The sequence below is a fragment of the Calidris pugnax genome, unplaced genomic scaffold (assembly GCF_001431845.1).
Source record: "Calidris pugnax isolate Ruff unplaced genomic scaffold, ASM143184v1 scaffold42, whole genome shotgun sequence".
In the NCBI taxonomy this organism is placed as follows: domain Eukaryota; kingdom Metazoa; phylum Chordata; class Aves; order Charadriiformes; family Scolopacidae; genus Calidris; species Calidris pugnax.
Genome location: NW_015090920.1, coordinates 13803809 through 13818604, shown reverse-complemented (window position 1 = coordinate 13818604; position 14796 = coordinate 13803809). Strand labels below are relative to the sequence as shown.

The window sequence follows — 14796 nt, the reverse complement described above, 5'->3', positions numbered from 1 at the left end:
TGGAGGGGGAAAAAAAAAATCACTTTTTTTGCATGAACATCTCAAATGACTTGCTCAGCATCCACATTGTTTTGGGTTTGTTTTTTGGTTGTTTTTTTTTTCCAGGTTCACAAACTCATGCATTATTTTTCTTTGGTTTTAGCTGAACTTCTTTCTGTTTGAGTTGCAAAACAACAGTTGAACTACAACTCTTTGTAATGTAGATCACCCTCACACAGTTTGAGTGTTATCTGGGTAACCCTCAGTATGTGATCAGGTTTTAGAATATTAATATTGTAGAAAAGGGGCTAAATAACGTGACTTGAGTCTCTCTTTTAATTCCTGTTTAGTTTGGAAGATGCTATATGGAACTTAAAACGTAGAGAATTTTATTTACATCCCCAGCTAACTTGCTTCCAATAAGTGTGCTTCAGAGGGATAAATAAAAGTTCTAATCTGACAGCCATGTAGGGTTTCTGAAGACAACTGAGGTTCTTCATCTCTCTTTTACATCGCAATCTTACTGAGCTTCCATATAGGGAGGGGACAAAAGGAAAGGGGGGAAATAATGATAAATCTTTATAACAGCAGCAGCAAACAACAAACCCTAACAAAACCAAAGCCTTCAACTTGGTAAATTTGAAATTAAGTGTCATATTGTGGGTTACAAGTAATTAACTGACTAATTTTGCATGAATGTTTATTCTTTATTTGCTTTGTTTTTGTTTTTCTTGCTTTCTCTTCAATCTTCATCTGTAGACTGGAGGATTTTCCTACATCTCCTACAAGCACAGCCAAACAAGAGTTTCTGTATGTTATATTATTATGTTTAATAGTCTTGCAATTAACTCTGTGTTGTGTAGCTAATGGCTGCATTCCTACTGTGTGTGATTGTGTAGGCAGATGTTGCTTGAATACATTTTAGTTTAACATCTAATATTACTTAGATAAGCTTTTAATGTAGCCTGCTAAATATCTGTCAAAAAAGCCCTTGTAAGTGTTGATAATCTAGCTTTAGGGGCAGATATTACACTATATGGTCACTATTGTAATGCTCGAATGGTTTCACTGGCTGTTAAGTTCTTTAGATCTGCTTCTGTGCTTATTTTAATGAGGTGATATAATGCTGACAGGCAGGTTAGATTTGTTTTGAACTTGATAAGGAATTGCTGTGCTTGGAGTGATAGTCCTGTTGTGATTTTAGCATGAATAGGACCATTCCTTTTGTCTTTATTTACCTCTGTGCTGGCTTTAATTACATGGCATGCTGACCAGGTTATGCTGACACAAAATATTTTCCGTAAAACTGTGCCTGTGCATCTCCTCCTAATGAAGGTGACCACCTTCCTGTCCCTCAAATCCTCATGTGCAAAAGTAGGTCTTTTCTATCACGAAAGATGCAATGTTTTCTTTCTAGTTGCTTTCTTTCTCCCTGATGCTCAAGTCCAGAAGGTCTCACTGGAGTAGTGGTTCAGGTGGGAAATGGGACACTGGCAACTTAGAAGCCCTGTTACACAGTGACCCCACAGTACTCTGAGAAGAAAAGTTATGTAGCCAAAAATTGAGAGGCTCTTCTTTGTTCTTTTTTTTTTTTTTTTTTTTTTTTTTTTTTTTTTTTTCCCCAAAGCAGTATTCTGAGCATGAGTTTCTTATCCTGCTTTAGGCCATCAGTGCATATCATTTAGAAGGACTTAGTAGAGCTGCTGTTTGTTACAGCATTTGTGTGTATTCAGTTGTGGTAATACAGGATTAACTTTAAAATGTCCTTATAGATGGTAGCTCTGGAAGGAGAGGTGATTGACTGTAAAACTGCAAGTGATGTAAAGAAAGTATTCAGGTTTTTGTTCCTTTTTGTCTGGTAGCAACATTAAACCTGCTAAAGAAATTACCTTTTTGCATCGTGTATCACTGAACAATGGTCAACAAAAGTATAAATGATTAAAAAGATTGCAGAAATCTGTGTATGATGGGTCTGGTGGTGAGTCGTAAACACCATACAGCTTCTGGCTTAGAAAGGAGTCACTCGATAGCTGGAATTCAGGGAAGGATCAATTTATTTAGACCACGACCATCTGCTACTGCCCAAATTTTCATCTGATTCAGTGTGGTAGTTTCAGTGTTTGTTATGGGCCTCCTGCTGATGTGTTTTCCCTGTCTCTCTCTAACATTCCCAAAGGTCTGTTAGGTTGAATGGTGGCCTCGTAGCCAGTTCAGGGACAAAGACTTTGTTCACAAGTTTGTCTAGAGAGCGATTATTTATGGAATTGATGTGAGAACATAAAATTACTTCTGAATGTGTTACTGGTATATAACTTAATGATTTTAATACCATTCAACCAGATCTGTTATAGGCATATCACTGTAGGTAAGCAAACTGCAGATGTATAATGTGCAGAGCTCATTCCAGATAAATGTGTAGCCACACAGTTGTTCTGCATTTCATTCTGTCATGGAAGGAGGCTTTTTCTAGACCAGACAAGTGACAGTGAAATTCATTTGTTGCATGAAATATTGAAATACCTTAGCAGAGAAGCATAGTTAATCTTGCTCAAATTTGAGATTCCTGCAACAGCTGGTTGGTGTAATTTATTTTTTTTTAATAAGAAAGTGCTTAAAATGGTATGGATTCACATGTTCAGAATTGATTGCATTTTCAGTACAGACTTCAACTACATTTACTTTTCATTTCTACATGAAGATAGGTTGAGACTAGACTGTCTGGTACAGGTCAGGAAGAGATTTTGCAACTTCTCCTAAGTTGAAAGTTGGTCTTGTGATGCTTGAATAGGTAATGTCATGGTATCTTGAGTTATATATGGGGGAAAATGTGTTCTTGATTGGCATCAGAATAGTTTGGTCAGATGGTAGCAGGAAGAGAGTAGGAAATAAGCAAACATCAACAGATATGTAATTGTGGGGTTTTTTTTCTTTTAAAGAGGTGGATTAAAATAAATCTGCCCTTAAGTAATGTTTATTTGTATAACGTTTTTCTGAAAATACTTGTGAATTAAGATTTGTTTCCTCCTTCATATTTCTGTAAATTCTTCAAATATTTTGAAATTGTTTCTACTTGACAGTTTTCAATCCGTAACTGCGTTAGGTTGCTTGTGGCTCTTTTGTAGCTGTGAAACCTGAAAATGTTTCTAGAGCTTCCGTAAATGAATCTGCTGTGGATAGGGCTGTGGTCGCGCTACAGTGCGTTTATGTCTTCGTTATAAGCAGCAGGATGATGTCGTTTGTTTGTATTTCCACACCTGGCATGCTTTGGGCTAGCTGATGTTTTAACATCAGAATAAAGAACCCTGTGTTAGGACTTCCCAGAAGAAACATTACTCTAGTGAATAGAATTCATAAAATATTGTAGCTTTCACCATGAAACCAAACTGTCTACAGAACAATTTAAATCATGATACAAAAAGTATTTTAATTGTGCTCCATAAAATTTAGTATTTGAGAAACTTTCATTGAAAGCTGCAATTTTATAGAGTCTATTTTTCAGACATTTTAGCTAATGTATTGCATCTTTGCAACTCTATATCTTTCTCTTAGAGGCTGTAGTATTCTGTGCTGGTTACCCAATATGCTTCCATAGGGTAACCCTCTAGTTACTGAGAACAATTAATGTATTACCCCATGTATCTTTTTTAATAGGAGCTTAGTGAATTCTGATATGCCAAAATTTCATTCTGACATCAGAAATTGATAGCTTCGTGCAGTTTACCATTGTGAACTATATCCTCCTTAATACTAAAGTGAAGTTTAGACTTTATATTTTGGAATGGTCTTAATTCACAAGCCCATTTATCACTTCCTATGTATTTATTGCTAAGTGAGTATTTCCTCCATTGACCTTTTTGGACACTAAAATCAGATTTTACTAAGTCTTCGTATGAAAAGGATGATTCAAGGTTATTCCTGAAAAGGAGTTGAAATTGAAGGCTCTTACTTGGTTCCGTGTTTGAGAATTTGTCTGTGTGTGTGCAGCCTAGCGTGTATAAACTCAACTGATCTTACATGATGCAAGAATAACAGTTTAACAGGTATTTTTGCAATGCATGACTTGTAGTTCTCTTAAATGTAGTGTAGTTGTCTGTGGCATGTAGTGCATCTGTGCGTGTAAAGTGAAACAAAAAGGAATGTGTATGTAGTTTGTAAACAAAATCACTTAAATGAAGGATTTAAAATTCAGCTGACACTTAAAAACCCATTTTAACATAAAACTGTAACAATTTTGAAAGATGTGCAAATAAATCCTCTTTCCTTTTCTGTTAGAACTGTTGTGAAATGCAGTATTGCCAAATCCCAGGCTCTGTATAGTGCCCAGAGGGGGCTGAAAACAAACAACGCCGCCGTGGTCAAAGTGGGAGCCATCAGCATCAACATTCCTCAGCACCCTGCCACCCTGCACAGCATGATGGTGCGCAGCTCCCACCAGCTCTCCAAGCAGATTTCGGATCTCATCAGGCAACCATCAACTGCGTAAGTGGTGCTTGGTGGCACTTCTGAATGCCACTGGGTGCCCTCCAGTTATGAGCTTGTGCTACTTTGGACATACGTGGGCGAGTCACACATCATGTTAGAATAACAAGTATTTTCTTGATCTTTGTCTTGGTACGTAGGCCCCAGCCTCCCAAAGAAGATGTTGCGACTCCTTTGCCCTCTGAAAAAACTCCAACAAGTATTAATCAAACACCTGTTGAAACCAATGAATTTCCACAGCTGCCAGAAGGCTTAGAAAAGAAGCCTATTGTTCTGAAATTCAGTGCCATGATAGATGGTATCGCTATTGGAGCAGCGCTCTTGCCCTCTCTAAAGGCAGAATATAAGATGGGAAGAATGAGAAGTCATGGAATGACAGGTAACAGCTCCCTGAAACGTTAAAAACATTATAGCTTTTAGTTTGTCCTCGCTAGCAGCATCCAAGAGGACTTGGTATTTTTGTTGAGTGATAGTTAGAGCTTTGAATTTTTTGCTGTTGGCTTGTTTTTTTCAATGTGGTCTTTGATTAGATGGGGCCATATAGAGAATTTACACTAGAGAATTGTTAAACCCAATTGCCAGAGGCAGAATATAAGAGCAGATGAAGACATGAATGCATTCATATGTAGCTTCCTCACAGGAAGCTTCCCTTTGCTAAAATCCATTTATGGTCCTTGATGAACTGAATTGTGATTAGTAAGGCTACTTGAGGATACTCCTGTATGTTCTCAATACTGATGAGGTGGTCTGTGTGACTCCTTTCTCCATCAAATTACAGTGAAGTCTGTATTTTCTTTAAAAAACTACGAAAATTCAGAATCATGTGGGTGGATATTTATAGCTCTACAGGTCTATGCGTTTCAGTAACATTTTAAAAGTGTTTTCATTCTGAAAGTGTACTTAAATTTAAGGGAAAATAAAAGATTCTTTTGCCAGCTCATACCTTTTATTTCCTGGTCTTTCTTTTACAGGTGCCCAAACTAGATTTAATTTTGAGCTTCCAAGTCACAGATTGCGCTTCACTTCAAAAGTCTCTGCCACTGATATGTCAACCATTCCTCCTTCAGCAAGTCTCAACCTTCCTCCTGTCACTATGTCAGGCAAATATATCATGGAAGAACATGATACTTATTCAGACCAAATTTGGAGCATAGATGAACTACCTGCTAAGCAAGGCTATTATCTACAGGGGAACTACCTACGTTGTGTGGCTGAAGTAGGTGTTGAAGATGGTAGTAGTTTCTGATAACTTGTTATTCCCATTCTGTTACATTTCTGTATGTGCATCTTCACATTATTTTAATAATCTGCCTACTCCAGAACTCTCAAGTTTATGGATTGATCCAAACATAGCATTTGTAATCATGTGACACTGAAATGGAACTTTCTCCATCCTTAGTTGATGAGCAGCCAACCTATTAAGCAGTCAAGACCATGTGTCATGGTTTTGGCTGGATTGTCTAAGCTAAACTTAAGCAGGAGAATAAACTTTTTCATATAATAGTGTATGTTCTTCAGTTTTCTGGTAGGCATTCACAGCAGAAAAACTGCAAGAAAAAGCTATTTAATGTTCTTTTTTTTTGTGTCAATAACAATATAATTGGACTGCAAACTAAAAATGTATTGTTTCAAAAACACAGGTATGGTAACTGTTTGAAAGTTTTATTCTAATATTTTATATTTCTGCAGGTTGGTTCCTTTGAACATAATCTCACAACTGATCTTTTAAATCACTTAGTATTTGTGCAAAAAGTGTTCATGAAGGAAGTAAATGAAGTCATACAGAAGGTTTCAGGTAAGCAGAACATTTAAAACCAACTTTAAGTAAGATCTTTAAACATTATGTCAACAAGAAGCAAGCAGCAGAGCTGGAGTTGGAAGTAATAACAGAGGCTCTAGAAATTTTTGTAGCTCTATCAGAAAGAAGACGTTTTATTTGGAAGCAGGCTAGTTTATTTTTTTGGATACTAGCCTCTGTGTCTCTATGACATGACCTTGGCTTGGGTTACTTTCTCTGTTCACTTTGTTCACCTGTAAAATGCAGGTGGTGATATTGCATTTTTAAAAATAACGTCAGCGTATTCTTTTAAAGGAAAACAGCCGTCTCTGGGCAAAATAGTGTCAATATTGATATTGCTTACTGTCTCCTGATTCCTCGCTCTTCAATTCCTTGCAGATAATGTGTTTCAGAACTGTATGAAATATGTATTTGACTATTCATTAGATTGTTTTGTGTATCATACTGTATACTGCAGAAGTGCCTGGTTTGTTTCTGTCGTTCAAGCTAGCTTCTGTTCTCAAAACATTTTTGGAAGAAAAATAGCGTTGTCATTAAAAACTCAATTAGAGAACAGCTGCAAAATCACTCGGTGCTGTCTGTTTTGCAGTATGCAATGGAAATCGCATAGTGAGTTGTGTGTTCATCTGTTTGAATAGACAGCCAAAGTTACAAAACATTTATTTCATTACATAAAAGACTGACTGAATCCCAGTTTGCACAGCACTTAAAACCAGTTCCACTCACTTTCTAGTTATTACTGTTAGAGGCTCGGTCTCTAACAAGTCTCAAGAACAGAAAGCAAACCAAAAATCTGGCCATAACTCGTGCCGTGCAGTGCAAATCTCATTTCAACAAACGAGTCCCATCCCCCTATGCATTGGGAAAAATAGTACAAATGATACTATTTTTTCTGATATTTGACTACTCTGAGAGGGAAATATAAGGACTGAAAGCTTCGTTTGACACATTAGTTATTGCTTGGTAGTTTTAAAAAAGATACAGGAATATAATTTACTGTGGATATTATATCACAGATGAGGAGATGAATAGAAAAGCAAATGAGTCAAGAACTGTAGAAGTGTTTTGTTGTTCTTTAGGTCAAAATAAGAAATGGTGGATGGGGATAAACAGTAAATTAATTAGAAAAAGGAAAAGCAATAATTAATAAGGAGTATTGTCTGCCTATTAAGAAATAGTAATTAAAATGTAAAATACTTGGGGAAATAAAGGGAATATGAATTATATTAGTTATGTTTTTAGAGGAAGAAGGACGTATGTTTGAGAAAAAATGTTACAGGATGACAAATGTGAATAAATACTGAAAACTGGGTGAAATTTCAAGTAGTTTGATTTTAACGCTTTTTGAGGCTGTTATTATATAAGGCTATTATAGAAATATAGCTAATTTGTAGTGGAAAGATTCATTAATAGTTGGAAACATCATGAGGAAAGATATACTGAGAAGTGGTAACTGAGTGTCTGTGTGTGCATCTGTACAATCCTTTCATATACCCCTGTGTGTGTGTGTGTGTGTGTGTGTGAATATATATGTATTTATGTGTACAAACATACGTAAAAGAAATGTGTAGGTCCAGATAAGGTGCCTTCAAGGGAGTTAGAGGATGCAGCGGAGAAAATGGAAATTTGTCACAGTCCCTGAAGGATAAGAAGTAGCAAATTTTAAATACCCTGATGTTTTTTCCAGGCAAAATATATTAGCATTGGGTAGTAAAAGAACACCTGGGAGAAGAACAGACCTTCAACAACTGTCATTATTCTATTAGAACAGTTTTTATAGAGGACCATAAAGTAGTAAAATGGGAAACTTGTATTAGATTTCTTTTACAACATTTCTCAGTCTCTAGAGTTTGATCTCTCTTCGGGTTTTATGTGAGGAATTTAGTACCATTGCCCATTCTTTGCTTTTCCAGACCGTAAATTCGTATTGCAGGTAGCAGCCTGATGGTTTTGAAATGTTGCTGTTACCTTCTGTGTGGTGGTAATTCAGCAAGATTGTGGTCAGGTGCCAGCAATCCGTGGGTCTGGGTGCTCAGTGCAGAGCAACAGGGTCAGGAGATGGCTCTTGACCTTCTGGCTTGCAGTAAAGTAATTTGCATGGCTTGAAAATTCCAGTCAGTGTAATACACTAAAGTGGCTTTTTTTAGAGTGGTTTCTGTTGCACTAAAACATTGATTGCATGTTATGCTTCTATAAAACCTGGTAAGTACGAGTTACTTAACATGAATAGATTGCATAGATTAAATGCAGTTCATAATAATTCCAGCTGCAAATTGAGGGCAGTGTTGATTCAGACAGCTGGGGGCCGCTTTCAAACTCGTTTAACTTTTGCACTGGTTTATGTAAAGATTCAAATCCAATTTCTAATTTAGTTTCATTCCAGGACATTATGTTCCCTTAAGTGAGAGGGTAGATGGAGAAATTTTACCTAAAAGTAATATCTCCTTTCTTTCTCTTTTAATTTTTGTACCTGGCAAATGCTTTGCAAACTTCATGAAGAAAAGTCATTGTGAAAATAGCCTCTAATATGCATGTGGAGAATACATGAAAGATGAGTTAGTTCTCTTGCTCAGAGCCCTTAGGTTACCACTGTAGTTTTACATGATCCTGGTTAAGAATTTTGGTGGGGAGGAAAACAACAACAAGAGAAAGAGGTTATTAAGGCTATTTGGAGAAGGAAAAAAATCCAGATACAGATGGATTGTTAAAAATTGGTTGTTTGGGGCTTTTTTAATCTGTGGCTTACCTGCCTATTTTTACCACTGAATCACTGTAATTAGAAGAATTGACATATATGGAAAGAATTACTGGCTTAGCCTTATCCAATTGCAAGCCCTTCCTATAGACTAAGATTGAATATAGATCAAATCTCAAGAATTTACACCAAGGTTCTCCTTCAGGTTTGGGCCTAGGGGGTTATGGAACTTGGGATGAAACGTGCCAGGATGAGGAAGTGAACACAAAAATAAAATAACCAAGAACACTCATTCCTCCTGTCATTGAAAAATACGGATGCAATTTCAATTCCTCTTTTCAGGCAATTTGCACAGTACTCAGTCAAGTGTTTAATTTTTATTGTTAGATAATTAGGAGATAGATTGGTGCAGGAGACGAAGAATATTTTTTTGAAAATGGTGTTAATTCTTACAGGCTTTGAGCCTTCCTGAGGAAAGTGTCCCAGGAGGGAAGAACATGACACTCTGCCTCAATTCTCAGTAGAGAGCTATTAACTATATGTAACAATCTGAATCTGCACCTTTGTCTTCCACCTTCAACCTATATTTGTTTATATAAATCATCAACTAGTTGCTGTTTAAAATGAGGCTTCATTCACTGTCACCATTTTTTATATCTGTTTTAAAGTGTTTTCTTTGTTAAAACTCTGCATGTGTCTATTCAATGTCTACAGGAGGGGAGCAGCCAATACCTCTTTGGAATGAACATGATGGCACAACTGATGGAGAAAAACCAAAAATTCTTCTCTACTCATTGAGCCTACAGTTTAAGGTAATCTTATGATGACAAAAGAGTGGTCCTACGTGCTATTAATGGCTTTTGGGTTTCTACCTCAAAGCTTATTGCATGAGGAATACTCTGCATAAAGAAAAAGACCTTGAGTTTGGTTCCCATAAGCTTTTAAAATAGCTTAGTGGCATCGCATTGTGACAAACAATTATGTCCTCCTTTTTCTGCTATACAATTAAAAAGTTTGTTTTCTCGTGTTGGTTGGTTAGTTGTTTTTTTTTTTTTTTTGCCTTCTCTTTGTGTCTTTGAATCGGATCCTAGTAACTTTGTACCTCCCTTATTCATCAGGGAATTCAAGTGACAGCTACGACTCCTTCAATGCGAGCTGTGAGATTTGAAACTGGATTGATAGAACTTGAACTCTCAAACAGACTGCAAACCAAAGCAATGCCTGGAAGTAGCAGCTACCTCAAACTGTTTGGGAAATGCCAGGTGGATTTAAATCTGGCACTAGGACAGATTGTTAAACATCAGGTCAGCGCTCAACATCTTTGCATGTGATGTTCTGAATAGTGTGTGATTAAAAAAGTACATAACCACGCCAAGGGGCTGTCTTAAACTGCTGGTATTTTTCTGACCTGGCCATGAAGTCGAGGGGAGCTGTGGGGGGTGTTTGGGTTTTGTTCGAGAGTAGGGTTTTTTTGGTTAGTTAGCTTTTTCAACTTGTTTTCTTGTTTTTAATAAAAGTTTAAGCATTCTGCAGCACATTGTTGTGGAAGTTTACTTCCTGAATATACTCTTCCTATTTTGGTAAATAGTTGGTCGAAATACATTTTCTCACTTGAGTCAAGAAGGGACTGGAGATGACTTTTCAGAATAATTAGCAAATCTTCTTTATGAAGGCCATTGTATGTGCATAAAAGATGGAAGGAGTCAAGTATGGGCTCTTTTAATATTTTTTTTCATGCTATTAATATCTTAGAACTTATTAACCCCTTGCAATAGTAATGGCCTTGCTACTGAGTCAAATTCAAAATTTTCGTTGATATTGCTATTGTTTTTAGGTTACATGAAGCAAATAATAAGATCAGACAAGATCCAGGCTTGACTAGACCTATATTTTGACCTAGTTTTTTTGTATTAGTTTAAAAGTTGTGTCTCTTGGATTCTTAAACCCACTGTTCCCTGGAATCACTAATTTTATGATAAGAAAATGTTTTGTGATGCCTAGAAACAAATACACATCTTAGAAGCTATAAATGTACTGTCACAATACAGGGTCTGGATATATAAATAGTTATTTTAGCTAATATTTTATGATAAATAAGGAAATAATACTATGATCAGAATTAAATGCAATAAAATAGAATATCCTCAAAGGAGCTTTGGCTAGAAGAGAAGGGGAAAGGAGACATGTTTGCTTCTTGTTGTAATTTTACATTTTGTCAAAAGCAGTAGTTTGATTATTTTTCCCTGGCCCTGAACTCCTCCCTGAATTCATCTCATTTTTTGAATGTTTTAAGGTTTATGAAGAAGCTGGGTCAGACTTTCATCAAGTTGCCTATTTCAAGACAAGAATTGGACTAAGAAATGCTCTCCGAGAAGAAATCAGTGGCTCATCAGATAGAGAAGCTGTGCTCATTACTCTGAACAGACCAATTGTTTTCGCTCAGCCTGTGGCCTTTGACAGAGGTATTTAAGAGACAATTGCTACAAATTTGTTTTCATACTGAGGAAGCTATATATTTTTTTCAAAGAGGCTTGATTATTCAAGATTTGGTATATATCATGTTAAATCAAAATATTAGGTATAATAAACTAGCTGAGAAATGTAAGAGATCTACTGGATGCCAACAGGTTAATTCCTAATGCCAAAAATTCCATTTGCTGAAATGATTAGTTTTCAGGTGGTTTGGAGGAAGCTGCTTTTTTAAGTCTTTCCAAATGAATAATACTGAGAACAGTGTCTGAATTTGTGTGTGTCCATTGTTGTACACACATTGTCCTAAAGTAATGGAGAAATCATAAAAATGAAATAAAAAAAAGGGGGGGGGGGAGAACTTTATTTAGTGAATGTGGGTTTTTTTTTTTTTGGTATGTGTTGATTTCAATGAAGCTTTTCTTGTTTGTTCTTAAAGCTGTACTATTTTGGCTGAACTACAAGGCTGCGTATGACAACTGGAATGAACAGAGAATGGCTTTACATAAAGATATTCATATGGCCACAAAAGAAGTAGTAGATATGCTGCCCGGCATCCAGCAAACCTCTGCACAGGCTTTTGGGACCCTCTTTCTTCAGCTGACTGTCAATGACTTAGGGATTTGCCTGCCCATCACAAACACACCTCAGGTGAGCAAAATGTCTGAAGTGACGTGACAGTTAGTAGTCTGTTGAGAAGTGAAGGTGTGATCTGCACCTCTTAGATGGCTCTGAGAGAAAACGTTGGATTCAGAGACTGTTCCTGTGTTGAACTAGGAGTATTCTTAATGAGGAATAATTTCAGAAGAGAAATGAATCATTGTAATGATGTAGCAGGAAATAGTCATATCTACAGATGTAAAGAAGCAATGATGCCTATGACCTATAAGTCTTAATGACATAACATTTTGATTGTGAATCTTCTATCTGGCAGTTATGGACTAGGCACGTGGCGTTTATGCTGTTTTGTGTTACAAATGGTAGTAAATTATGAAAAATACATTCTAGCTTATGAATTCTTAGCTGTATATAGAACAGCATGTGTAGAGTCCTTATGCTGGATCAAAAGAAGTCTAGTTTTATAGAAGGCAATATGTGGGCTTTTTTGCAGGTAAAAAAAATTACAGACCTTAATATGCAAAGGACTGGAAAGTAATCAGTCAGTCTTTATATTTTAGACTCTGCATAATTGTAGGTATCAAAATAAGCACAAAAAAAAATCATATAAAAACTAAAGCTACTTTTCCTCTTTGATCGATCAACTCATGCGCAACTCTTCATGGAGAAAAGAGTCAATCCTGGGCTTGTGTTCTGTTGTCATGGGATCATATGGTTCGTAGCCCTATATTGTCTATACTCCTGTCATTGATCAGATACGGATTTTTCTTTCCTCTTCCAGATGAACTTGACTCACGGTGCCCTAACATATTTACAATGTAGGCGTTGCATTTAGAAAACAGCAATGCAAGACACTGCACGGCCAGATGTGAGGCTTTTGAAACTTTCTGCAGAGAAGGAAAAATACCAGGAGATATGAGAAGGGGATCAGTTTTCTGTTAGGGAAAGATAAACAGCACTAAATGCATCTACAGTATCACTTTGACACTGCAATGACCAGTAAATCCTCTCTGTGGTTTTATTTTCCAGTCTAACCACACTGCAGATCTTGACACCGGCTCTGCTTTAGTCCTGACTATTGAAAGCACCTTAATCACTGCCTGCTCCTCAGAGTCTTTAGTCAGCAAAGGTCATTTTAAAAATTTCTGTATCCGCTTTGCTGATGGCTTTGAGACAAGTTGGGATGACTGGAAACCAGAAATAAGAGGAGATCTAGTCATGAATGCATGTAAGTGGCTGTGATTTCATATTGGACAACAGCATTTCAGATATAAATTCACTTTTACCCTTTCCCATGACTTCTAAACCTGCTGAACTTTCCTCCAAAAGATAAATACTTTGCTATTTTGAAAGCAAAATAATATGGATTCAAAAAGTTGTATTTCTTTTTTGTTTTCCTTTTATTAATAACTTTTTGCTATAAGTGTGCTTGTAAGCATTTAAGTTCTGTCTGAGAGATGTTGGATGAGTTGGATGCATGGCTTTTATAGAATTTTGTAAGAACCTAGTAAGTTTTTAATAGTTTAATATAGCTGATTCATTTATATGTATATATATCTTCATTATGGTGAAGATTTATATGGGATTGTAAATTCATCTAAACTTAGATGTTACCAAGTAGATTCACTTTACTAAATAAGGAAAGTCATTCAATGGGAATTAAAACTAAGCCTCCTATCCCACATCACTCATGCTTTAATTGTGGAGGGCAAGAGATTGAGGTGGAGTTTGGAAAGGTTGGTCTAAAGCTGTTTTCGCTGTCAGCCTAATCATTGTATGTGCTTCATACAGGTGTTGTGCCAGATGGTACATATGAAGTGTGTTCTAGGACAACAGGACAGGCTGCAGCAGGTAATACACTTTTTTTAAGTAATCAAGTCCAATATAAGTAAAGCACTCATAAAATACGAAATTTTAATCCTTCAACTGTTTTATAATTTGATTGGCAGCCTATTTTTCTGTTTTGTTTAGTATCTTCTTTTCCTGGTAAAACTCCTCAATGTTTGTATCTGCTCCATCTTTTCAAGCTATTCCAGATTTTGAGTCCCATCAGCAACATTGATTTTAGATTATTTATATTTTTTTTTATCTGCAGGAAAACATGTGGTGTGTATGTGTTTGTTCCTTGGTTGGAGAATAGTCCAACAGCAATGTTGTCCTACTGCTTTGTGTACTAGGGACTGCTAAATCTTCTAGTCCTTGTAATGCTGAGACTTTGCATGCTGCGCTTCTGTTCCTCCCTCACCTCTTCCAGAGACAGCTTCTATTCTTTCCAAACTCCCTCTCTTCCCAGTTTCTCCTAGTGAGTTGTTTGGACATTCTCCAGAGGTCTCAAAAATACCTGGCAATCTCTGTCTTGGTCATCATACCTGCTGCTTGCTTCTTCTCCTCTCTTTGCCCAAATGTTGCATCTGTGGTGTCCCCTGTCCCTGCAATTTTGCTCATAGTCCCTCACTTGCTTTTTCGTGCTAAGGACACCTAAAAATGAAGCACATGCTGCAACTATTGAAAATTTACCTCACGTGGAATTGTGAATGGTGAAAACCAGCATGAATCCTTTTAGAAGGAAGAACAGTGTCTATTGTAGTTCTGCTGAAAGCCATTTCTGTATTTTGACACTGAAAGGTGGCACTGATTAGAAAAGTTCTGGGAAGACAGGGTATTCAGCAGACATGTTACACATATATTATAACATCTTCCAGCATCATTGTTCAACTTGAAACTGTAACTAGGTCAGCGTTTTTACATGCAGATAGAC

At 36.6% G+C, this 14796-nt stretch overlaps 1 protein-coding gene across 1 annotated transcript in view; it reads left to right on the top strand.

The window, feature by feature from the left end:
- Positions 1–14796, top strand: part of KIAA1109 (KIAA1109 ortholog) — a 116771-nt gene that overhangs the window by 74254 nt on the left and 27721 nt on the right. The window contains exons 49-59 of the mRNA XM_014949955.1: positions 739–789; positions 4252–4458; positions 4599–4837; positions 5430–5674; positions 6148–6253; positions 9666–9763; positions 10070–10255; positions 11245–11413; positions 11860–12071; positions 13068–13266; positions 13830–13889. Coding sequence (XP_014805441.1) covers positions 739–789; positions 4252–4458; positions 4599–4837; positions 5430–5674; positions 6148–6253; positions 9666–9763; positions 10070–10255; positions 11245–11413; positions 11860–12071; positions 13068–13266; positions 13830–13889 — 1772 coding nt within the window. The remainder of the gene's footprint in view (positions 1–738; positions 790–4251; positions 4459–4598; positions 4838–5429; positions 5675–6147; positions 6254–9665; positions 9764–10069; positions 10256–11244; positions 11414–11859; positions 12072–13067; positions 13267–13829; positions 13890–14796) is intronic.